The sequence below is a fragment of the Podarcis tiliguerta genome (assembly GCF_965153285.1).
Source record: "Podarcis tiliguerta genome assembly, chromosome: 1".
NCBI lineage: Eukaryota > Metazoa > Chordata > Lepidosauria > Squamata > Lacertidae > Podarcis > Podarcis tiliguerta.
Window position 1 is genome coordinate 67,942,614 of NC_139534.1, and position 26,825 is coordinate 67,969,438.

The 26,825-nt window shown below is 42.0% G+C and overlaps 1 protein-coding gene across 1 annotated transcript in view; it reads left to right on the forward strand.

Moving 5' to 3' along the window:
• Positions 1-22,258, forward strand: part of SWAP70 (switching B cell complex subunit SWAP70) — a 37,477-nt gene extending 15,219 nt beyond the window's left edge. The window contains exons 5-12 of the mRNA XM_083408040.1: positions 1,412-1,558; positions 3,096-3,204; positions 6,353-6,534; positions 13,669-13,776; positions 15,622-15,788; positions 16,351-16,549; positions 16,668-16,764; positions 19,226-22,258. Of these exons, the coding sequence (XP_083264166.1) occupies positions 1,412-1,558; positions 3,096-3,204; positions 6,353-6,534; positions 13,669-13,776; positions 15,622-15,788; positions 16,351-16,549; positions 16,668-16,764; positions 19,226-19,338 (1,122 nt within the window). The 3' untranslated portion in view covers positions 19,339-22,258. The remainder of the gene's footprint in view (positions 1-1,411; positions 1,559-3,095; positions 3,205-6,352; positions 6,535-13,668; positions 13,777-15,621; positions 15,789-16,350; positions 16,550-16,667; positions 16,765-19,225) is intronic.
• The last annotated feature ends 4,567 nt before the right edge of the window (positions 22,259-26,825 follow it).

Here is a 26,825-nt window from a genome sequence, read left to right on the forward strand (position 1 = left end):
GTGGCTCAGATGTGGCGTCAAACCCTACAAACATAAGAAGGGTCCTCTTAAATTTGGCCAAAGGCTCATCTTAATCCAGCTTCCTGTTCTCACAAGATGCCCAAGGGAAGCCCACAAGCAGAACCTGAATGCAAGGGGGCTCACCTATCTTGCAGTTCCCAGCAACTTGTATTTAGAGGCATACAGCCTCTGACAGTAGAGCTAGAATATAGCCATTACTTAAAATGCCATCGCAGTATTAGGCCCATTTTTATTGTTTTAAATACCATATTATGTGACTGATGCATTGTGTTATTGATTGATTGATTGATTGAGACCATTTATGTAGAAAAGCAGTCTGTAAATATTGCAAATTAAATAAACAAATTTTGGCTAGTAGCCACTGATGGCTTTAGGAGTCTTGGGTGCTCACACTTCATCTGAACAAACAAACCATGGTTTGCACTTGCAATACAGATTATGATCAGACAGCACAGTTTTGTCTTGGTTTGCAGGTCATGCACAAACCATAGATTATTCTTTCACATCTATGGCTTATTTCAAAGTAGGTTTGGAAGCCAGGAAATATTCCACTTTTGCAGTTCTTGATTTCCACATTATCTATATCAATACCCTCTTCAAAAAACATCTGAATTAATTATTTGGCATGGAGTTGCTGAAAAAATGTGGAGGGTATTATTGTACAGATTGTATAAGTTTCCTGCTAGTGTGTTGTGTGAGATAATGTAATGTTTTCTAACTACCTTATTTTTCTGTGTAAGATGCCCCCATGTATAAGATGACTTCTACTTTTTTGAACCCCAAATTAATAAATCAATATTTTAAACCGCGCCAACACCTGCCATCGGCCAAAGTTGTAGAGCTTTTTGGGGGGAGATTGCCTGGATCATGGTGGCAATACTGTTGACATTTGCTCTATAAATTGTAAATGGTATGTGTATATTATAGCTGAAGGAAACGTAGCTGTACATATGTATAGTCTTTTCAGAGACTGATGTAGTGAAGTAATGACCTGGATGGGTCATTGAATGGAAGCTTATATGAAAACTGTACACACTTCCAGTTTTTTAAATCAATTTGATTCCTATTGGTTTTGGTACTAAGCAATGTTCCTTCAGTTATGCAGGGTGGTTGCTATTGTTCTTGGCAGTTTTTAAGTTTCAGCAGCATAGTTGAAATATTTTCTTCCTAACCAAGACAGGTTTAAAACTGAAATTAATTTGATGCTTTTTCATAAAATGGGTTCATAAATTTATCTTTGAACTAATAGGGAAAAAATATTTTAAAGGACCTGATCCATGTCTGTTGAAATAAAAAAAATGTATTAATTACATTTGGATTTCGCTTCAGAACTATTAAGTCAGAAATTCTAATGCTAAAATAATTTAAACGAGCCATTTCTATTTTACAGGGATATATGTGGAAGAAGGGCCACAAAAGGAAAAACTGGACAGAACGTTGGTTTGTTTTAAAACCCAGTATTATATCGTACTATGTTAGTGAAGACCTAAAAGACAAAAGAGGAGAGATTATACTGGATGGCAACTGTACTGTAGAGGTAAAAAAAATGCATGCAATGTAAAAGTACACCCTGGAATGCCTGCCCCCCTCCCCCCACAGAGGATAGAAGGCAATGTAATTTCAACTTTTCAACTTTTCTATGCAGGCAATTGAGAATACATCTTTCCGCAATGGCTAATTGCTGTCTGCTTTTAACTTCTTTCACATGGTTTTTACTGTATGGTTTTATGCATTTTTTGTATGTAAACTCATTTGATACTCTTTTATGAAATTGCGCTATATATTTTTTAAATAAATAAATAAATTAGCTTTTTCTTTTATTAACTATCAGCATAGTGGAATATTTAACAGAATAGTCACCATCTGTATGGTTACATCCCAGTATAGAGAAACACATAAAGAGGACACAGATCTCTTGCTGGAGTGGGCTGCTCTATTAATTCCAATGGGGGGAGGTAGACTTTTATGTGTATTGCAGATCTTCACTGCTTGGAACTATGCTGTTTGTGTGAGGAAATGTTGGGTTAGGGTGATAGGCTTTAGGAACGAGTGTGTATGAAACCAGCAAGAACTAATGATAGTAACGTGCTCAGCCGTTTAGCATAGGTGTAAAAAAATGCATTAATAGCTATGAATATTAATCACGAAATGGTTGTAAACCCATTGCTGGGCAAAGAAGCTTCCTGCAGTCCTACTGACATAGGAAAGAGAATATCAGGAGCAGGTGCCTCTGTTACGTTGCTCCAGTTTCGTTATTGCCATAAGCAAAGTTAATCACTTTGGTTGTAGCGAATCATAGGTGTTATCTATGAGATGAGCAAGTAGTGTTTGTTGTGCTAGCACATGTCCCTGCAAAGGCTGCTTTGGGGGTTGGATGCGTCTTACCAAGGGCACCCAATGCATGCAGTCTTTCTTTTGGTCCCCTGCCGTACACTTAGCTCAGTGACTGTGGGGCTATTGCAGTCTCCATGGCAGACTTCAGTATGTCAGGGTTGGGCTGCCCAGAACAGAAAAAATAACTGTTTCTGTAGAAATATTCTGCTTAGTGGTCATGCTTGTGCTTGTGCCCAGCCTTGGTCACTGAGAAGTTATAGCTATAGTGTGAAGATGCTCAAAGGTACAGGCCAATAGCCTACTATTCTCAAACTTTGTCAATAGATTACCATGTTATTATTCCATGTTCCATTACAGAAAACAGGAGAAAAAAATTTCCCTAAATTTTTACTAGCAGACTGTTTTTAGACAAATGTTATTTATTTATTTATGAAGACAGGTGTGCCTGGTGTGCTCTGGTCCATGTGGTCATGAAGAGTCGGACACGACTAAACGACCAAACAACAACAACAATGTTATTTATTAATGCTTATTTATACACAAGCAGGGAATGGTGTCCATATATTTTATTATTATGAATATATATATCTGGTTCTTGGGTGTGCATTTTTCTCTGTTTGATTCTTCTGAGCTAACTTTTACTAGAAGATACATATTTGCAAACTTTTGTGTATCCACTGATATATTGTGTTGTTATTGTATTATTATTTAAAAGGAAATTATTATTTTTCTATAATTAGGCTTTGCCTGACAAAGATGGAAAGAAATGTCTCTTTCTTATAAAAAGCTTAGAGAAATGTTTTGAGATTAGTGCCTCTGATAAGAAGAAGAGGCAGGAGTGGATTCAAGGTGAGAATGACGTTTCTATGTTATTACACGCACCTTTGGAAATTTAAGACTAGCTGGGGAAAGCTGTGAAATATGTAATATGTTTGGGCTGTGTAATGAATTTAGGTATGTGAGTATACGTGGAAAAAATAATACTTTTAAAAAATCAGGAACAGCAGAAATAATCTAATTTTTTTTTGCCAGGTCTGCATGTACACTACATAGCAATCTAGTTTTGTTAAATGTTTTTTATGTGTTATTTTATTTTATTTTATTTATATACTGCCCTCCATCACAAGATCTCAGGGTGGTTCAAAGAATAAAATAACAAGATAAAAATACAAATAAATAATTAAAACAAAAACAACAATAACCCACCTCCCCACAGACATATTCAAAAGGATGTTAAAGTATAACTGTAAGGAATTTTTGAAATAAACGTAAGTAAATACAGAAAAAATTGAATATCTAGAAGAATGGAGAAAAGGAAAGGAACCATAGAAGGAGAGGAGGTAGAAGTCAACTTAATTTGTATGTTTTAAAATTTGTAACTTTATTTGTTGTAAAATAAAAAATGATAAATAAAATATTAAAGGGAAAGAAAAAAAAGAATGGCTGAAGGAATATTAATCAGCCAAAGGCCTGGTTGAAGAGGAATGTTTTCCTGGCACCTAAAAATATATAATGAAATATATAATTATATTGGCATTATAAGATGAAAATGATTGGCATTATCATTTAGGCTGGCAAACTAGGATCATCCCTTCCTTCTTCACTTTGGATTAGAACCAGAGAATACACCAATCCATTATTAACCTATGATGTGTTTCACATGCCACGCATGAAACCTCACATGCTGCCCGTCCTCTTACAGACATGACAACTTGACAGATTTTTTTCAGTGTCAGTCTGGAAACTTGTATGGGTCTTTGCTTATCTTGTTTCAGAAATAATACTGAATTGTGAACTCAGTAAGATTAGCAGCTGTAAATACTTCCGCTCTCCTGATAAGAACAGCTATTATCAATAAGTTCAACACTGTTGCAATAAAAAAATGAGTCATCACTACACATTACAGAATTTCATTTATTCAGTATGAAGCTGGGTTGGGCTTTTTTGCAGAAGTCACTGTAAATGGTACCTTTTAAATCTCTGTCATTTAGCAAGAACTTAATTTAATATGATAGACACTAAAAAGTACCGTGTACTATAATTGCAGCAATCTGAATAGTGAACAATGTCTCAGTTCTGAAAATGGTACTTTTGTAATTTCCCCTTGTCTACACACTCTGCGTCTCTCACTAACCATCCCTACCCAAAAGAAGCAACAAAGTACAGAAATAAACTAGCATTTGACTTTTGTGGTATTGAAGCTGTCACAGCTATAATTATATCAGTTGATAACTGGGCTGCTTGCTTAGCAGCAGAGTGTGCTGGTCTTTCAGTAGTACAGAAAATACAGGTTATGTTTTTAGAGTCCCAGTTTAGAAAATTATGGGCTTTAGGCACTAAAATGGAGAATGAAGTCAAGCAGTATTGGAGGACCACTACAGCTGTGTCTATATTTAATGTTAGTTTATAAGAAAACAAGCCTTAAAGTAACGAGCTGCAAACCTCCCAGACCTGTTTCTTAGGATGTGTCTGTATAGGGAGAGTTGGAAGAGGTGGGTGCATAGCAGGTTTGGACTTGAGAGACCTGTGTTCAAGCCTTAAGCCCATCCAGAGATCAACTTGACTTATAATGGAGTACTCATTGCTAAATATAAGTTTATCTGTTATGCAAAGTCTTACACCCATGTGGTGCTCCTGAATTAAAACTTTTTAATGATACAAAACAAGAAGCCATATATGACAAAAGCATTAGCTCACCCCTGTTTTTGTTAACTGGTACTGTGCTGTACTATAACTTCCTTAGTCCTCCTATACATATGTCTAACATAACCTAGAAACTGTGAGGGCAACTGCAGAAGAATCTTCCTTCTAAGCCTGACCACTAGTCCCATCTTTCTACCCCAGAATTATGTTCTCTGACAGGTTGGCTCTGCTACATCTCAGACTTCCTATCCTATTCCTTTGCAAGGACTTCCACTTGCACAAAAGGGTTTTCCTCCTCATGAACCCAATGGCTTTGGTGGAGTTAGGAGAATCCCCAGAACGGGGCGGGGGGGGGGGGGGAGAAGTGAGACCATTCCATCTGAGAAGTTGAATTGCTTTCCCTGATGGAATGATAAACTTAGCAGGACATTAAATTCCTCCAGTTAACTTGAGCGTAAGTCCCACTGCATTTCGTGAGAGTTTCATGGAATTAAAGGTAGCTAGGTTCCATTAGGCTGCAATCCTGGGGCCTGTGAAGTATTCCCCCCTCCGGCTCTTCCTTGCCTTACTACAGTGGTACCTCGGGTTACATACACTTCAGGTTACATACCCTTCAGGTTACAGACTCCGCTAACCCAGAAATAGTACCTCGGGTTAAGAACTTTGCTTCAGGGTGAAAACAGAAATCGTGCAGCAGCGGCGCGGCAGCAGCAGGAAGCCCCATTAGCTAAAGTGGTGCTTCAGGTTAAGAATAGTTTCAGGTTAAGAATGGACCTCCGGAACAAATTAAGTAGGTAACCAGAGGTACCACTTTATTTGTTTTGTGTTCTGTAACGATTGAGCCTTTACCACCACATCTCAGTGGCATCACCACAATCTGACTACCTACACAGTGGTTGGGTTTGGTGACAAAATATACTTCAGGCTCCCACACCACTCTGTGGAGAACAGGAATGAATATAAATACTGATATTCTTGGTTTGGTGACCACAGTGTAGGGCAGAGCTTTCCAAACTTTTCATGTTGGTGACACACTTTTAAGACATGCATCATTTCTCAACACAGTAATTCAGTTTTACTAGCAAACCGGAGGTTAAACTAACCCCTTTCCAGCCTCAGGGGGAGCGCGGGGAGTCGTCACATGACACAGCTAGACACTGCAGCTGACACACTAATCTGTCGCGATACACTGTTTGGAAAGCTCTGGTGTAGGTAGTTAAAGCAGCATTAAATGTCTAGATGGCATCAAACCTAACAGCTGCAGGAAAGGAATTTGTATACTTAGAAACAATCTTCTTGTTGATAAATGGATCATGTGCATTATCTCCTTTTTCTTTTCAAACAATTAAAACAGCTATTCAGACAACTGTAAATCTATTGAGATTAAGTAGCCCTCCACCTCACAAAGAGGCACGACAGAAACGTAAAGAGCTACGCCAGAAATTGCAGGCTGAACAAGAAGAACTGGAAAGGCAGATGAAAGAGCTCCAAGTGGCAAATGAGAATAAGCAGAAGGAACTGGAGACTGTTCGAAAGGTGGGTGCACGCTGTGGGTCACGTTCTGTGTGTCTTCCCAGAATGCACTGTTAAATATTGTTACAAATTGTGCTTCTTAGCAGAATGTATTTTCCCTGATTGCAGATATTGAAACAATGTAATACAATCTCCTGGCACCATGCCCTAAAAAAAAACCTGTCTCAAATAATCAAGCTCTGTGAATTGGCCTGTTCCCAAATCAAACATTCAGTTCATTCAGGGAAGAAAGGGTGGTGGTGAAAATGATGCTTCTTCAGATTTCTGTTCCTGTATTACCCCAGGAAACTGAAGATCTCAAACAATTCTTCTTGATTAGATGTTCTTTCTTTCTCTCCAAGAAACTCTCCAAGTTTTTCTCCACCACACAAAGCGACGGAGCTTGTGTGTCTTGAGCAACAACCGCTCTCATTTTAAAGCTCACGCAAAACAGAAATGCTAAATAATAAAGCCCCCAAGGTATTTTATTGAGATGGGTCTGATGTAAAAGTGTTGCAATATCATTCCAGTAATCTGAACATGGTTTACTTTGATTGTCTTCCAGTCAAGGGGAGGTAGGTTCCTGAATGGTGACAGGCACACAGTTCAACCTGAAGGGAATTTACAGATCTGGGAGAAGATAAAAACTTCAGGTCCTTGGCATTTCCTTCCTGCTTTATTTACATATGCATGGGCATATTGTGCAGAAAATACAATAGAACTGTGCTTCAGATTAATGAAACGATGCTCGGGCCTCACTAGCTAACTAAATCACAGTGATGTCAGAATGGTTATGGTATTCCCACAGCTGAAATGTGATATAAGCATAGAACCGTATCCAGCATTCTCTGTCCACTAGCACAGCCCTTCTGCTGGCGGAGTTTAAAGGTTGTGCTACAAAGGAATCCAATGCAACAGTTGCGTTAGTTGACGCTTGTTGTATAACATCTGATTTGTGTGCGTGCAATGTACTTGTGTTTTCCCATGTACAACAGCTGATTTTTGTTGTGCAATCTGTTGCACAATAATGTTTGGTTATTCAGTTGTGTGTTTCCTTGCACCACAACATTTCACCACTATGTACTACTAAGTGACTTTAACTTTGTGCTATATAAGATAAAAACCCATAGTCCAAGACAGCTTGATTATTAGTATAGTCCAAGGGTAGAGAATTTGCAGTCCTCTAGATGTTGTTGGGGTACTTCATTCCTGGCCAGTAGCTGTACTGCCTAGAGATGAGGGCAACTGCAGTCCAGAAACATCTGTAGGGCCACAGGTTTCCTAACCCAGTGTAGTCTGGAAACAGGACATTTTGCTGTCTAAATGCACAACAGGAAAACTTTCATAACAGTGTCCTTCACTCCAGCAGGACAGAATGCAGAGGTGCAGGAGTTTCCCCTTCACATGTTAAACCAGCCTCTGATGGAAGAAGGGAGGATTTCCAGTGGCAGAAAAGAAAACTGGAACGTACTACCGGGTAGTAGCAGGGGTGCCAACTTGAATAAAATATTGTGGGGGCCCAGGTAAGCCCCACCCTGCATAATCAATCACATTATGCAGTGCACACACCATTTGAATGGGAATGCCCATCAACTTTGTGGGGGCCTGGCTCCTCAGATATTTTAGGAGTTGGCTCCTATGACTAGTAGTTATTATACAAGCAGTAGTGAAAGTGGAAGTGTGCAGCAATGAACAGATGCAGAGGACTAGGAGAAACATTGTCTGGCATTTTGTCTCTTTGGCAGGTTGCTGAGGGTACAGCCTTTTTGGAAATTTGCATGCTGGGTTTTAAACACCTGTGATAGATGTGAAGTCTCAGGGATTCATAAATGGGAGAGTTTAAATTAGTAGCATATTAAGCACCTAATTCAGACCCACAGCTGAATTGTTGACAGAGGGCATATTTGAATCGTACCAGTGAAGGATTGAAGATCTGAACTTGTCTTACTTCACCCAGTGCAGCCACCACTTCAAAGATGCTGGTCACAGGCCATGCAGCTTATCCAAACCCCACAGCTACATCTCTCCCCACCCCACACCCTACCCCAATCACATAGACTGAGAGTTATGGGATCAGGAGGAGTGCCGTAGTGAACAGGGAACTGTGTTTTGATATTACAGTGGAACCTTGGTTCTTAAACTTATTCCTGCTTTGCTGCCCAGGAGGACTCCCTGTGTGAGTGCCTGAGGGCCCTGCTCTTGCCACTTACCATCTGGCCCAGGGCAGGGCCTGAAGCCTCAAAAAGACTGCTTTGCTGCCCAGGAGGACTCCCTGTGTGAGTGCCTGAGGGCCCTGCTCTTGCCACTTACCATCTGGCCTGGGGCGGGGCCTGAAGCCTCAAAAGGACTGCTTTGCTGCCCAGGAGGACTCCCTGTGTGAGTGCCTGAGGGCCCTGCTCCTTCCTGCCACTTACCACCTGGCCCAGGGCGGGGCCTGACGGGCCTCACAAGAACTGCTCCTGCCACCTACTATCTGGCTCAGGGTGGGGCCTCACAAGGACAGTTGTTGCCACTGATGCTGCTACTGCCCAGGAGGACCCGGAGGGGTGCAGAGTTATTTTTAACATGTTTTAAAATCTCCCTTTCCCTTTAGATTTTTTATATATGGGGGTGGGATGGATGTTTGGGTGGGCTTGGGAATTTGTTAGATTTTGATGAATTTGTAATTTTGGCAGTTATTATTTGTATTGTTTTATTGTTTTCTGGGCTGTTTTTGTTTTTTGTTTTTATTGTTTTAAGGTTTTATTGTTTTAGGCTGCGGAAGAATAACATTAATTGCTATCAATGGAGGCTACTATGAGGCTTCGGATTGCTACCGTGGAGGGGCGAGGGAGGTATGGTGGTGGGGGCAGATGTTATAGGCGAAGGGGATCGAGATATGGATATGCTCGTACCCCTTCCAATCTGCGCCTCATCCCGAGGGACGAGGGTAGGGTGAGCAAGGATTACTCACCTCCGTCACTGGTGTTGTGCAATGCTTGGTCTATAGGCAACAAAACCGCCACCCTGCGAGATTTCTTTATCTCACAGGGGGTCCACCTGGCTTGTGTGACGGAGACCGGGGATACTGTTACCTTACGAGAGATGGCGCCCCCGGGTTTCTCCGTCCTCCACCAGTCGCGGACTGTGGGCCGGGGGGGTGGGGTGGCATTATTAATCCGGGAAGATTGTCCTTTCAGGGCTCTACCATTGCCATCGATCCCCGGCATTGAATGTGTTGGCCTAGTGTGGGGCTCCGAGGAGAGCTTGGCTGTCTGTCTGGTGTACCGGCCACCTAGCACACCAGCAGCCACCCTGTCAGGCCTATTGGAGGCGGTGGCCGGCTGGGCCTTGGAGTTCCCTAACCTATTGGTATTGAGGGACTTCAACATCCATGCTGATGCCACTCCCTCCTCACAGGCTCTGGACCTGGTGTCTTCCATGGCGACACTCTCTGACACTCTCAGGCTCTCCCAGTTTGTTTCGGGCCCCACACATCAAGCAGGCCCCACACATCAAGCAGGCCACACGCTGGATTTGATCTTTGGCATAGGTATAGATGTGATCATGTCTCCTTCGATGAAGGTACCATGGTCTGATCACTACGCTCTGAAAGCCAGGATTGACTTTCCACCCCCACCCTGCTTAGGTGGCGAGCTGATTTGGGCTCGCCTGCAGAGGCTGATGGACCCTGATAGATTCCGCCAAGCCTTGCGGGACCTTGCTCTCCCTGGCGACTCACTGACTGAGCTTGTTGAGGGCTGGAATATCCAGCTCCTGGCAGCCATCGATGAGATCGCACCTAAGCGCCCTCTGCGACCCCGCAGAAACCGGGCTCCCTGGTTTACCGAGGAGCTCCGGAAAATGAAGCGGGACATCAGACAGCTAGAGCGAGTATGGCGGGGTGCCCATGACGGAGCCTCAAGAACATCTTATAGGGCTTTTATGAAAACCTGCGAGATAGCGGTGAAGGCTGCTAAGAAGTCTTACTTCTCGGCCTCCATTGCATCCGCTAGCTCTCGCCGGGCGCAATTATTTAGTATAAGTAGGTCTTTAACGTCCCTTGAGGGACAGCCAAATTTAAATAACAATTTGACACACAGCTGTGAGGCATTTGTGAGCTTTTTTGCGGAGAAGGTCTTGTTGCTCCGCCATGACCTCCCTGCCAATTTGGATACAATAAAGGAACTGGAGGCCCCTTGACTGTCCTCGGGTCCAGTATTGGACCACTTCAACCGGATATCCCCAGCCGATGTGGACAGACTCCTCCGAGCTGGAAAGCCCACCACCTGTCCTCTCGACCCGTGCCCGTCTTGGCTGATTAAAGCGTGTCCAGACGAGGTGCGGGCCCTCCTGGGGGGATATCATCAATTTGTTCCTTGGCACGGGGACATTCCCAGGGGAATTGAAGGAGGCAGTGGTGCACCCGCTCTTAAATAAAACATCATTAGATCCTTTAGATCTATCCAATTACCGTCCGGTTTCGAATCTTCCGTTCCTGGGTAAGGTGATTGAGAGAGCGGTTGCTGAACAGCTTGGTGGGTTTCTGGATGAAACATCGGCTCTCGATCCATTCCAGTCTGGCTTCCGCGCTGGTCATGGGACCGAGACGGCTCTGGTTGCCCTAACAGATGATCTTCGTAGACAGCTGGATCGAGGTGGGTCGGGGCTGCTGATTCTTCTAGATCTGTCAGCAGCTTTTGACATGGTTGATCACGAACTTCTGGAGCACCGCCTTGCCAACGTGGGGATCCAGGGCACAGTCCTTCAATGGCTGCGCTCGTTTCTCTCTGGTCGGGGACAGAGGGTGGCGCTTGGGGGGGGAATTGTCATCGCGCCACTCCTTGGTGTATGGAGTACCTCAGGGTGCGATACTCTTCCCGATGCTTTTTAACATCTTTATGCGCCCCCTCGCCCAGCTTGTCTGGAGTTTTGGGCTGGGTTGCCATCAGTATGCTGATGACACCCAACTCTATCTATTGATGGATGGCCATCCTGACTCGGCCCCAGACACACTGACCAGATGTTTGGAAGCTGTGGCTGGATGGTTACGTGGGAGCCGGTTGAAGCTAAATCCTTCGAAGACAGAGGTCCTGTGGCTGGGACGGGACGATATGGGATTGGGGGGGCAACTCCCATCTCTTACGGGGGTGCAATTAGTGCCAGCACCGTCCGTTAAGAGTTTGGGTGTAATCTTCGACACCTCCCTTTCCATGGAGGCGCAGATTGCAGCTACAACAAAGGCGGCATTTTTCCATCTTCGCCAAGCTAAGCAGTTGGCTCCTTACCTCTCTCGCCCTGACCTAGCCACTGTGATCCACGCAACGGTCACCTCCAGACTGGATTATTGTAACTCGCTCTACGTGGGGCTGCCCTTGAGACTGACCCAGAAACTCCAGCGGGTGCAGAATGCTGCAGCGAGACTCCTTACGGGGTCTTCGCTGCGAGATCACATTCACCCGGCGCTATACCAGCTGCACTGGCTCCCGGTGGAGTACAGGATCAGGTTTAAGGTGCTGGTTTTAACCCTTAAAGCCCTATACGGCCTAGGACCCTCGTACCTACAGGACCGCCTCTCCTGGTATGCCCCACAGAGAAACTTACGGTCTTCAAATAAAAACATCTTGAAGGTCCCAGGCCACAGAGAAGTTAGGCTGGCCTCAACTAGAGCCAGGGCTTTTTTGGCCGTGGCTCCGATCTGGTGGAACACTCTGTCACAAGAGACCAGGGCCCTGCGGGACTTGACATCTTTCCGCAGGGCCTGCAAGACAGAACTGTTCCACCAGGCCTTTGACCTGGGCACAGCCTGACTCCCTCCCTTGGTTATCTTCGCAGAGCTCTGGCCCAATGGTTGCCAGTGGCTTGAATTAATTAATTTTATAATGAATGATTTTAGAGGGTTGTTTGTGCTGTACTTTTGTACTGTTTTATTGTTGTTAGCCGCCCTGAGCCCAGCTTCGGCTGGGGAGGGCGGGATATAAATAAATTTTATTATTATTATTATTATTATTCCGTTCTGGGAGTCCCTGCGACTCCTGAAACTGTTGAAAACCAAGGCACAGCTTCCGATTGGCTGCAGGAGCTTCCTGCACTCAAGCGGAAGCCGCGTCAGTCGCGTCGGATATTCAGCTTTCATAAGATGTTCCCAAACTTACTTCTGGGTTTGCTGCGTTCAGGAGTCAATTTGCTCGGGAGCCAAGCCATTTGAGAACCAAGGTACCACTGTAGTACATTATTTTCAGGTGGCACTAAAAGGACAAAACAGTTACCATTCAGAAATCTTGGGTCCAGCTCCCCAGTCTTCTTCCTTTGTTGTGTAAAGTAAAGTAGCAATGCATACTTTCTCACCTTGACACAGCAAAGTTTGGCTAAAAAGGGGGCTGGGAGTATGTGTAGGAGAGACATGCAGGGATCCAAAGCACACGGGCTCTTCAGTCCTCTAAAGAATAGCTCCAGAAAGGTTGTTGCTAATGTTGGAAGGAAGGGAGGAAAAAAATCAGACACGCCCCCATCTATGCACGGAAGCGTTTTAGTATAGGCTTCTCTGGGCTCCAGCCTTTGCCAGAAAAACAGAGAACCAAAGTAATACCGGCCCATGCCTTCCGCATGAGTGTGTGCATGAATTTTTGGTAATGCCTATTCTCTCCCATGTTTTTGTGGGGCTCAGAGTATGCTTATCTGCTTATCTGCAGAGCGGCTTATCTGCTTTTGATAGGACCATCATTTTGGCATGTGGCACTATTTACTTGCTTAGGTGTGGTAAACTAATCTTATATCCTGTTTGACAGGTAGTGATGGTGTAACTTTCTCCTGTGTGCTGTTGTTTGTCTGTGTGCTGTTCTCTGGTTGATGTGAGTTACTTGGTTAGGAATGTTTTAAATGTAGCCTCAGTAAAGTCTGCTAAACTATCTCACCATTTCAGACCTTTCAATCCTTACAGCTTCATGATTCCAGGGCCTGAGACTTATCTCAGCTTAATTGAAGATAGTTGTTTTGATTTTTAATCTATATCCCACCCTTCAGAAATATGTTGTTTCCAGATTGATTTACAAACCGTTAAAATGAAAATACAATTTTAAAAACCAAATGCCACAGCAATAAAGTAAGAAATAGTCGATCTGTATCTGTGCATATAGACAGATTAGTGGGAGTTATCTAGTTCTTTCTTCTCTGGCACAGCAACTCGAGGAAGCTGCAGCTCGAGCTTCAGAAGAGGAGACCAAACGTCTGCAGACTCAAATGGAATTGCAAGATCGATTCAGTCTTGAGCTGGAGAGAGAGAAAATGGTAAGTTCAAGGAGAGTAAGGCTACATTCAGACAGTGCTTCATTCTATCTTCCCAACATTTTCTTTACTTTGAATTTCTATGTTTTATGGGATCTTCCACACAATGTAAAAGCGACTTCTGGAAATCTGGTGAAAGTTTAGTGCTCAATTCCATGTTAATTTTTTTTGTAAAAATTTTTTTTGTTTGCAACTCCATTAACTTGGAAAACCATGGGAGTTTTATGCTGTGATATTCCCATGGCTTTCATGATCATGCCACCACTGACACGTAATGAGATTTGGGCCATGCAGTTCAAAAGTTTAGCACAACATGGTGATATTTTGATTTAAAAGCCACAGTTCCATAATGCAACAGGGTCCTGCAGTGGTAAAAGCAACATTAGAAATTAGGACAGAAGCACTAGCATCATAACTTGTGAAACTAACATGATCAAACCGCATCTGACTGCATCCCAGGTGACAAAGTCAGTAAAATAAAACAATAAAAAGAGCAAAGCAACCAGTAAGTGAGGCAACCAAATAAAAATTCATATGTTGTTGATTCAGGATTCTGCTGAGTGATGTATTTCTGAACTTGACCAGCTAACTGGCACAGAGGAATTAGGGCATATCAAGGAGTGGTATCAAGATCTGTCTGTTTAGATTGTAAACTTGTGGGCAGTTGAGTCATTGTCAATGTTGTGTCATACTGTTCATTGCATTGTTTTTTTGGGCACAAGAAATAAACATTAGCTTGTGCAGAATGGAAGAACAGTAAGGGGGAAATGACAAAATAGAGTTGGGTCAGAGAGACTGCTTTGAAAGCAAAGAAGCTTGAAATGGGCAGGCAAACTGTGCAATGGTAAGGCAGTGTTTCTCAAACTTGGGTCTCCAGCTTTTGTTGGATGACAATTCCCATCATCCCTAGCTAGCAGGACCAGGGGTGGGAGTTGTAGTCCAACAACAGCTGGAGACCCAAGTTTGAGAAACACTGCCGTAAGGAGACAGATGATGTCATAGTGACAGGAGAAAGGTGTATGGCATCTTTGAATCTGCTGAAGGATAATGTAGCAGGAACTAAGGCAGTAGCAGCTGGTGAGGTGTGGTGGCACCCACCTGGCCTTCACCCACCTGCTGAGCTGCTGCAGCATACTGGGTGGCATGAGAAGGCAAACACACTGTTGAAGCCAATCTGGTACTCCTACTGGTCTACCACAAAGACCTCACTGCTCCCTTGCCCCTCTCCATCCCGGTATGTAGCAGTTACATGGACAAACAAAGGACCAAGTCAGTACCTTTTCAGTGTAATGATGAAGGGGTTAACTAGGTCTTATCAGTTAATCATCTGAGTTTTAAAGTTTACATAACATTTAATATTTCAGAAGCCTGCAGTTTCATTTAAAATGTAAGAAACAAAGGTATGGTGATCATTGCTGGAAGTAAAGGCAATTTTTAATATTTTGTATTCCATCCCTCTAGTATAGTAATGAACTTAGAACCAAAATAGCTCGAAGAAGGGGCAAGTTCTAGCTGTTTAATTTGTGAGTCTAAAAATGATCTATCTTAATAAATAGATTAAAGCTTGACTATCCAAATTAATAATAGGTACATAGAAACAAGGCGGGGATTGCAGCAATGTTTGGAAAAGAAAGGGCCAAGAGGTTTATTTGCTGATGAAAAGGAAAAATCACAGCTGCAAACTTATGAGGGTTTGGGGGATGGGAAACCTGGTGGGGAGATGGAAGGATTCCTCCCTTCCTTCCTTCCTTCCTTTCTCTCTCTCTCTCTCTCTCTTTTACATAAAAGGATGAATTCTGTTATTGGTTGTGAAGTATGATGAAGCATCCTTCTCTTCCATATCACCAGGTGAGACAGAAAATGGAAGAACAGGTAGCCCAGAAGTCATCTGAACTAGAACAGTACTTGCAGAGAGTCCGAGAACTCGAGGAAATGTATAAGCAGCTACAGGAGGCCTTGGAGGATGAAAAACAGGCACGCCAGGATGAGGAGACTGTCAGGAGACTTCAGGCCAGGTCAGTATATATTTTTATAGCAATAGGGAAAAAATCTAAGGCTACTCCGTACTTCATACTGAGTGAGAGGGTTGCCATTCATGTATCTAATTGAGGGGAATGCTTGAAGAGAGATTTGGGAAGTGACAAAACAATCTGAATATCTCTGCAGTCAGGCAGAATTCTCTTGTCCTGGAATCATTGTATTTTCTGCCTCTGGCATTCAATAGCATGGGTGACAGCGAACTGAGTCTCTCAGCCCAGAGCTGTCTGTCAGTCAAGAGACAGATTTAGTGAAATCTGATGGGTGAAGTCTGTAAACAGAGCTATAGGCTGAAGTGGGTGATGAAAACATCCCATGGGCATCAGCTAATCTCATATGGGAGATTATTTATACTCCAAGCATGGTTGCCAAGCAGGATGGGAACATGAAAGCAAAAAACCCCTCCCACTGACCTGTTCTACACAACTCTTTATTAGTTCTTGAGAATAACTGTGTCTATTTTTGATAGTTAATCAAATTGATAGATAGTGATGCTCCTAATGTATACACTCTTTCCCAACCCCTATAAACTCTTTCTAGACTACTGGAGGAAGAATCTACAAAGAGACAAGAACTGGAGAAATGGCATTTGGAGCAGCAGCAGACCATTGAGGTGACTGAAGCAGAGAAACAGGAGTTGGAAAACCAGAGAATGATGAAGGAACATGCTCTTCAAGTTGCACTGCAACAGTTAGAACAACTGGAACTGGATAGGAAGGAAGCACTGGAACAATACGAGGTGAGCTAGTGCAATATTTTAGGTAGTAAAATTTTTGGGCAGTGGCAATAGCAGAAATCTCCTATCATTTGAGTGTCCGCATATTGTTAATGCTTAAACCAATCTAATCTTGCTTTAGGAGGTCAAAAAGAAGTTGGAAGTTGCAGCAAACAAGACCAAGAGTTGGAAAGATAAAGTTGCTCACCACGAGGGACTAATTCGATTAATTGAACCAGGTAGGAAAGTACAGTTTTCATTCATGAATCCACACATGAGTGGTGCTATTTTTATCTCCAGTAACCTATTGTGGTTTCCAAGAAGTCTGAACTGCTACTGAGTCAGCCTGGGCTGCACTTCCTGTTAGTGAACTGGGAAATGCTGCAGACTGGAAAACATGATTTTTATTTTTATTTTTAAATCTGAATAAAGGGGACTGTGCTGCAAACAAACAATGCCAGCTGAGATTGTAGGTGCCTGCATGGCAAGACTCCTCACAAGCACTCTTTGGTAGGGGTTTCACCCCTATTTAAATGATATATTGCATTTATTTTATACAGCAGGATTGTAACTTGCACGCATTTAACCTGGGTTATCACAGCTTTATGTGTTTGGCGGCCGGCAACCTGATATCACAGAACTTAAATGCATGCAAGACAGGGAGCTAAAAGCTGTCAGAAATGCTTCCTGGGCTCTGGGAGCCTTTTGCGTGGGCTCATTGGGCTGTCCAAGATCTCATCAGAGCTTCCCAGAGCCCAGTAAGCAAGGCGGAGTGCTTACAAGCTGTTTGTGCACTGTGTTTCCCCACTGTGGAAAGCCCTTTTAAGCTCTCAGACTCTTAACAGGCTCAGGGAAGGTCTTGTGCAGACTCTGGGAGGCTCCCACGAGATCTCTCAGGAGTCTCCCAGAGCCCAGTAAGAATGGTGGAGAACCTAAAAGCTCTTTGTCTTGCATTGCGGGCCAGGCCCACTCGGTGTGCTGGCTTCAGAAAAGTAGAGAGGTTTGTGTCTGTGTGTGGTTCTGGAGTTGTTCTGACTGTATGCAATTTTGGCTTCACACACAATCCCCTGGAACATAATTTCTGCATAAGAAGTGATCCTACTGTAATTATATTTTATAACCCACCTGGGATAGCTTGTCAAGGAAGTGAAATGAAATTAATAAAGAAAATGGCAAGTCCTAGGCGGTAGCACAATCCCCTGGTTTTGTTTTGATTATTTCTGTAACATGTTTCACATTCCAGCTGTGTGGAGATCATACTCTAGTTTTGTTCTTATCAGCTACGAGGTGCATTCTAGTTCAATTTAAGCTTCAGCAGGGTACTTCTTAGTGTTTTTCCTGAAGCGAGGAAGTTGCTGTTTCAATTTCCTATTTAATCATCCTTGTTGAGTAAAAACATAATGAAGGAAATACGTGATATATCAGCAAGCACTAACCGTTCCTATGAGCTTAATTTATTGGTTCAGGTTACTGAGTTAAATTCTAATAAGAAATATGCTGCTGCTTCAGTTGGCATTAGGGTAAGAGCTTCTCTGTTACTCACCGTGATCCCAAGACTATTTGAAAAGCTGGTGGATCTTGGAGAATTGGCTCTGACACATCATTACTAAACAAATTTATTTGACAGAATTTCCGCAAAATAGAATTAAACTGATTTCCAAGAAAATGTGTGCGAGATAAAATCCTATCTACACTTCCATAATAATTTATTTATAAAATCCATATCTTGCTTGTTCTGCAAAGCAAAAGTTCAATACATTTTACAATAACACAAACCCATTAATTCTTAAATATTTTCCCCATGATAAGCCCAGAACAGTACTTGACTGATATTGGGCAATTGTTCCCTGTTTTTCTGGGGTTATTTGATGTCCATGGCTAATATTAACCTTTTGTAAATACATACATACTATGAGTGGACGTCTCATAAATGAAGCCCAGGTTGGAGAGAAGGCTGATAATTCCTGACTCCAGGTGGCCCATTGGCACAAACTACAGTTTGTGTACTGAGAAACTGGGCTCCAGGTAGCACAGCATGAAAAAAGGAAGATGTGATCAGCAGTGAGCTCCATTACCTAACTTTTTGCCTAGCTACATAGGTGCTGTGTAGTTCGTATATTAGGGCTCTTCGTTGTAGAATGACTACGTCGTTATTTTAACATTCTTAACACAACAACTATTCTCTAATCATTTTAGTATGGTGGCTAGAATATTGTCTACCAGTCTTGGAAGCCTGGGTTCAGATCCCCACCTCATAGGCTTGAGAGCATCAGCCACAATCTTCAGTTCTCAGTTCAACATTTGGAAAATAGGACTGACAAGGGAATTAGGTGCATGACATTTTGGGGATGAGAAGGGTAATGTTTGCAAAAAAGGTCAAACACTGAAAATCTGTATTCTGGTTTAATAATAGGCACAGTTGTTCAGAATTATAATGATCAGGTCCGATTTTGAACTTGCTATATAATTTTGAAAAACCTATCACCCTGAAATGAAAATGAAATGAACATTGTTTGCTAGATCAGAAACCAAAGAGCATACATTGGATGCACATCCAAGTGCAGAGATCTCTGTCCATGTGCATTACTTTTGATGGCATCTATATTATGGCACAACTTATTGCAAGTAACTAAGCAAGGCCAGATCTGGAATGGGTCATACCTATTCAAAGTACTACAAGTAACATATTGTGTCTTATAGGTTCCAAGAATCCTCACTTGATCACAAACTGGGGACCAGCAGCCTTCACTGAAGCTGAACTTGAGCAGAGAGAGAAGAGTTGGAAGGGGAAAAGGGGCACTTCTGAGCAATGAATGGGGTGTGGGTGTGGATGTGGGGTGTGTGTAAGAAATCTAAAAGGAATAATTTTATACCAGCTTTATTTCAAGGTTTCCATGAACAAGTTGCACAGGACTGCAAACTATTAAATGACTGGTGCACATTAATGTCTAATGCATTTTCATGCTTGTACACACAGGGAACATTATTATAGCAGAATTGGCCGGAGGTCAAAAGTGTTGGTTTTCTGCACACAAATTGTGTTTGAAATGAATTCAAACCAGTGGATCAGTGGTTCTCATACTTTTTCCTCTATGGACTGCTTTAAAATTGCTGAGGATCTTTGTGGCTCACTCAATTTTATTTTATTTTACTTTCTGCACTTAGTGGCAATTATAATGAACTGCATTAGATACTGAATGACTTTTAAATTACATTTAAATTGCTTCTTTTAATTCTTATACATTGTATTTTATTGTATTCCCTAGAATTCAAACTGTAATGCAATAGAATATGATATAAGAATTAAAGTAAACATTTAAAAATCAGTATGAATATTGAAAGCAACAGACATGCCAGTGCCTGTTCAACCACATATCCACAGACCACCTGAATGAAGCTTATGGAACACCAGCGATCCATGAACCACAGTTTGGCAACCCCAGATATAGATCAAGAAAGTGTGGGGGTTCTAATTCCCACTTGATTTTTAGAATTTGGCACTGGCTTAGGGGAAGGAGAAGTGAAACAAGGACCAATTGAAATACCTTTTTGGTTAACAAACTCTGAACTGGTTTGAGGCTGTAACATATTATGTAAACTTTTCATCTCTGCTTGCTACAGTCCAGAATCTCCTGGAGAAGCACAGTAGCTTTAGCTGCTAAAACTGTGTTGAAATTCCCCAGAATTCCTTTCTCTGTAGATATTGGCTGCTATCTCAGGAAAACAATTTTGAGGGAGTAGCATCTTAACAAGCCTGAAGTGTGTAAGGAGAAAGTGGGGGAGTAGCAGTACTTTAAGCAGTTCCTGGGTTTTGTTTGGTTTCTTATCTTTTAGCAGTAGCTATCTGCAAATTTTGGACAACTGTTTGCGGTTTTTAGGAATATATGTTTTGTCTTTCTTGGGAGAAACCTTTTGTCAGAATTCTGGCAATCCTTTTCTATTTCTAGGAAGTCTGCTTAGGAATTCTTAGCCCAATACTGGTAAAGTGTACTCCGGAACATTTCACTTAACATACATTTAAATAATTTTTGTATTATAAATTCTTATATGCAGTATTCCTGCTACCTGTCTAGGTTTGGCAAACTGAAAAATTACAATGCCAGAAATATTGATGTGCTGGGGAAATTTTCCCCTCCCCTTGGGTGTGTGCTAAACTTTTCAGATCAAGCATTGTGCTTCAAACACATATCACTTAAGAAAAATCAGTATTGAAAATATCTCTCTCTCTTTCTCTCTCTCTCTCTCACACACACACTATACATATTCACTGTAGACTTGCATTGCTCAAACTTTTGATACCTGAGAAGCAGTCTTTCTTTCTGGGTTAAAATTGAAGGCACGCTTTGTTCTACACTCAGATATATATCTCCATTCAGCTTTCAAAATAATGGACAGTAATAATCTGTGCAAATGCAGGATAATAGTGTCAGTCCTAACTGCCAAGTGTTCCGCCCACCCTTTTACCCAGTGAGTAAGGTGTAGGGGTGGCACTGTGCTTCCTTGGGTAGTGCTAATGTTTCTAGGATTTCTCCTCCTCCTGTCCTGTAGGCTTTCAGGAATCTTGGAGTGTTGCTTGGGATGCTGCTGCAGCTCATATATTGGTGAGAAAAGGGAATCAATGTTGCATTGGGTGGCAGATGTTTTTGCCATAGCGGCTTAGTTTTTTAGGACACGTTTTGTCAGTCCTTCTCATGATGTACAGCTTGGGAATTACTGCTGACTTTAGGCCTTTCTTTGACTGAAACAATTTGTGTAACTTACTATGAAAGTCTATGGGTGCGAGCCTGTGCATACTTACCTGGGAGTAAGTCCCACTGAACCTACTGGGTCTTATTTCCTGAATAAACATGCAAAGGATTGCATTGTTTGCTAACCAACTACTTCCTGAATCACAGACACCTGCTCATGTCAATTGTTGACTAACTGTCCTTGCTTACCAAACTTGTACAGTTTTTCTGTACAGCCTGAATATTGGTGCAGCTAATACTTGGTAAATTATTTTGACATAAATGTAAAATTTAATATTTTATACTTAAGTGTTTGAATATATAATAGTATGTATTATTCAGTTATTTGTGCCTTCATACCACAGGAACAAAAAGTGATAACCTTGAAGTAGGGTCGGTTCTCTGGAGCTCATGCCTGGCAGCGGGGGGCACAGAGACAGAACTATGCAGCTCTTTCCATTCATGTGACTGGGATATACATGAGTGTTTCATGCAAGTTGTCTTGAAGTTCATGGATTCTATCCAGTAATAATGCCGGCTGAAGTGTGATCCCCACACCCAGTGATTTTGGACTTTTACCAAGTAAGACAGAAGAGCATCAGCTATATTGGGCTATTTGTGTAATTAGCTCCACGGTTATTTTTGTTTTGTTTTCTTAACTGTTTTTTTTAATTAAAAAAATCAACAAATGGTTATGTGCATGAATATTAATGAAATCCAGTTTCTCAGACTTTTAGTTGCTGTACAGTAAGCATTCTTTTTATGCTGATGATGCATTCACATTGAATTACCAAGACTAGCGCTAAAATCTGAGAAACAAGTTGGGATTGTTTTTATGATGTCCAATTTAATGTGCAGTGTTAAGTTGTATTAGGTAATCTAACCGTTAATATTTTTCCTTACTGCAGTAGTATATTGTAGCAGTTTAAGGAAGCACCAGTAATTCTTGTTTTCACATGTTCTGTTCATTTTTACTAGAGCGTCTATTAAAACGAATTAAGTGTAATTTCATTGTTTCTATTCATCTCTTATTAGGTCAGGGGTGGGATGGGATAAATAGCGTTAAATATCAAACTGAATGAAGAACATACTGCATCTTACAGGCACACTTCACCTTTATGTCTTAGGTAATACTCCTGTAATACATGTCTGAATTGTGTTGATACATGAAGCCACTTCACCCAATGACATAAACCCACATGTGTCTTGGTTGTCACATGAAACCCTGTAATAAAGATTTTGATGATCACAGCCTTTAATTCAGCAACACTGGAGCATGTTATGTAGTTTAATTGGGTGCACTTTTGTTAAGATTCTCAGGTGAACAAGATGTGGGCAGTTTCACCCACAGTTGATAGGGGAGGACCTACACTGACCCCTTCTATTTTTTTATGTATCTTAATTCCTTCAAGAGATGGAATATTTATCCTTTCTCCTGTGCTTAGCCATCAGTTAATGGGAGAGCATATCCATTGCAACATACAGGTAGAAGCTTCTGGGCAAAGTGTCTGACAGGAGATAGACCAGGCATAGGCAAACTCTGGCCCTCCAGATGTTTGGGACTACAATTCCCATCATTCCTGACTATTGGTCCTGTTAGCTAGGGGTGATGGGAGTTGTAGTCCCAAACATCTGGAGGGCCAGAGTTTGCCTATGCCTGAGGTAGACCTCTGCCTGAGACTTTGAACAATGGCTGTCAGATGGATTAGCCACTACTAGGATGGGTGAAATTGTGTCCTATATAAGGCAGTGTGTGTTTTGGGGTCCTCACCCACGACTTGCGGGCCACTTGCAGAACTTTCTACTTCACTGGGATACTTCCCTGCTTCTCTCCAGCTCTGTCTTCCCATTTTATCTTCTGTTCCGAGGCTCTTGTTGACCTCAGCTGAATCACCTTCATTGTGTCTTACTCAGAGAAAAGTCATAGCCATTTGGTGGTGCTGAATAAGCATTTTCAGTCCTCATAGAGACCACACCATTTAGTCTCTGGTTCCTTCCGTCTCCTATATGCCTATTCTGTAGATTAGCAAAATAATGGTGCAGGCAAAGTGCTGCAGTTTGCATACATAGCAGCATTTATGTCGGAATGCAGTCTTCACAACTATTAGAGGTTCAAAGGTAGGCAGCCTCACTTAGTGTCATACTAGCTCAAAGCTGCCCAGTGAATTTCATGATGGAGGAGATTTAGGCCCTGTCCTTCCCAGAATTGTAGGGGGGGGGGGGGGAATTGATGTATCTGTTGTCTTAAACTGTCCCCTAGTGGTGATATGCTAAAGAAGGAATTTATTGCACAAGAATGAATTCATTCAACTGGCATATAAACAGAAGTCAGTTTTATTGACTTATGCCTGAAGCCAAATTCAACCCAGTTAGAATCTGTAAGTGAAGACCTGCCTACCCAAAATAGCTGACTGGCAAAACCAGACATTCACTATGCCACCCCACCCATTATAATAAAGATTGCCTTGTAATCCAAGGCACAGAAGACTTGAGTTGAAAGTTAATAACAGCTTAGAAGTTTTCATCATTGGAATTGCACACTAGTTTTAGTTGAGTAAGAGCTTTACTTGATAGGCTAGTGTGATTCTAAGGGACACACTCATGATCTTTGCACCTGCACAAAAGCCTTTCAGCATAAGGTTATATTCTGTCTCTGCGACAGAGGTGAGGAGCCTATGATCCTCAAGATGTTAGAACTCCCATCATACCTAATCTTTGGCTAAACTGGCTGGGAGTCCCAACAGCACCTGGAGGGCCAAAGACATCCTATTCCTGCCCTATATGATGGTTTTGGTAACATGATTGATCTATCTATCTATGGAAAGAAATGTACAAACATTAAAAGGCCCACAGGAAGAACTACTATGTAGAATAGGTTTTCAACAGCTTCATCCTATATTGTTAACATGAAGTGGTCACAACTGAACATCAGTTTATATCACTCATGTATGAATTGTGATTTCTTTGAACTGGCCCCACATCTCTCTAATGTTTCGCCATCTGGGATCTGACAGGTACCACCATTATAGACCTTTTGCAAAACCTGACGATGCATCTGTTTTCTTTTATTTACTTTTGAGATGTGCTTGCTGGATTGATGGTTTTAGTTGTGTCTTGTTACTGGATTTTTAACATTTGGGGGGCTGATTGGTTTGTTATTTATTTCTGGTTTTATTAAATTTACGGTATGTTGTTGTAGCCTATTATATCTTGCAAGCCAACTTGATTGGTCTTTTGCCCTTAAAGGTGACCTACAATATTTTTAATCATCATAATCTTTTGCTAGCTGCAATGTTTAGGGGTGCTTTGACTTGAAACATTGGGCATACTGCTCCCCTTTCGGAACAGGTTAACTCTGGTTAGAGCAGAGCTTTCCAAACTTTCCATGTTGGTGACACACTTTTTAGACATGCATCATTTCACGACACAGTAATCCAGTTTTCCTAGCAAACCAGAGGTTAAACTAACCCCTTTCCAGCCCCAGCAAGAGCACAGGGATTGTTCATGCGACACACCTACACACTGCAGCCGACACACTAATGTGTTGCAACACACAGTTTGGAAAGCTCTGGGTGAGAGGGTGTCCATTTTTGTTACTGGTTTGTCATAAATTTCAAGTGCTGGGATCTTCTCAAACCTTTTAGAAGAAAAGTGTCTTTCATGAGTGGGGAAGGGCCATGGCTCAGTGAAAGAGCATAAGCTCTGCACAGAAAAGGCCCCAGGTTCAAATTCCTGCCATTTCCTGGTAGTGCTGAGAAAGATCCTGCTTGAAACCTTGGATTGCTGCTGCCACTCATTGAAGACAAGGCTGAGTTAAATGAGTCCATGATCTGATTTGGTATAAGGTCTGCAAGCAAAAAACATTAGAAATGTATTTTGTTTTGATATATGAAATATGAAGCCAGCACCTGAATTGGTGCACTTTCGGGTCCTGTTTTTATTCCATGAACAATGCCTCAGCTTTGCCTACACATAGAACTAACAGCACGTCATCCTGGCATTTTAATATACTGTTATGATGAGACAATGTGTACCTATTACCAGAAACGTCCTGGAGGCAATGTTGGCCTAGTATGCTGAAGCCATAAACCATAGTATACAGCTGCCCTGATGGAATTTCAGATATGATAAGACAGACCTGTTCAGATAAACTTCCTTTATCAACATAAATCCAGTGAGAGCTTACACATTTGTCACTGAGATGGCACCTTTATGTTTTTCTCTTTCATTTCAAATCTGGTGTAGCCTGCCTTCCTCCTACAGTTCCGCATCAGTAACTAAACACATACATTATTTCCCTCCAAAAGATTACATTATTGCATCCAGCAGCCTTGCAGTGGCATTCTTTGCATTCTCTAATTGCGCTCAAAACAATAGTTGCTTGCCAATTGTTGTTCTGGCAATGGAGTTAATTATAGAGGAACACCTACCAGCTGTCTGTACTGGTTCGCTTTGCCTGGCTGCAGGCTAGAAAATCTGACTGGGTGAAAGGGCAGCAGTGATTATGTTTCTTAGAAAAGTTGTGCTGTTTAAAATAAAGTGTGTTTTGAAGCACGTTCTCACTTTTGCCTTAGAATGCTCTAATAGGATCTTTGAAAAATGTTGAGCCACAATGATACCACTACACATGGGCTTTATCCTTCCACTTGCACTAGCTGTCCCTAGATATGAAAGCTCAACACCAGTCCCATCCACTGTCCACGAATAACGGGGAGGGGAGGGAATTAAGGGTGGTAGAGGTGTACAGAAACCATCTCTCCTTTCTTACATTGATGCACAGGAGGAAGGAGGATTTGCTCTTATCTGTACTGAGATTGAGATGGGCATTTTTTTGTGTGTGTGTGTGTGTAAGAGTAGGGACCGGAATGCACATTGTAGCTTGGGCAAAAAGCCCTATGCATTAAGAGGGGAGATGTTGAAACGAATAAGCAATATGGGGGTGAGGTTAGGGGCAGGGGGCACCAAATTTTGGCATTGCACAGGGCACCACTCAAATTTGAGACCCCCCAAGGTCTGCTATTTCCAGAACTTTAGGTATGTATGTTTAAAGTCAATTAAGGGGCTTGGTTATCCTAACATAAGCAACTTCTAAGAAGAATAAGACTCTGTAGTTTGGGAAGTGTCAGTGAAAAACATTTAAAAGTGTGGGATGAATGATTAACGGGCAGACGTATAACCACCCCACAAGCAAATCAGGATAAATGCTCATTGCTGCATCATCTTCCAGTAAAAAAAAGCAAAACAAATGCCTAGTAAAGACTGCACATAGGCTAATCTCTGTGTAAACTTTGTATATGAAAAGCAGGATGGATAAACAGGTCACCTGGAGGAGACATCTGATTACCAGCCCAGTGGAATGAGCTGCTCAACCCATCCTGAGTAATGAGCTTCACTCAGAGCTGGCATAGAGCAGTTTGCATCTCCTGGCTGTGGCAAGGGGCCAGACGCTGTCCAGAATCATTATTCATGAATTACCTTGTGCTCAAATTGCCAAAGGTTTCATTAGGTTCCATGCAAATTAAGCACAGCCTTTGGCTGTCTGAAATTCCATCAAGATGCATGGAAAAGGAAAG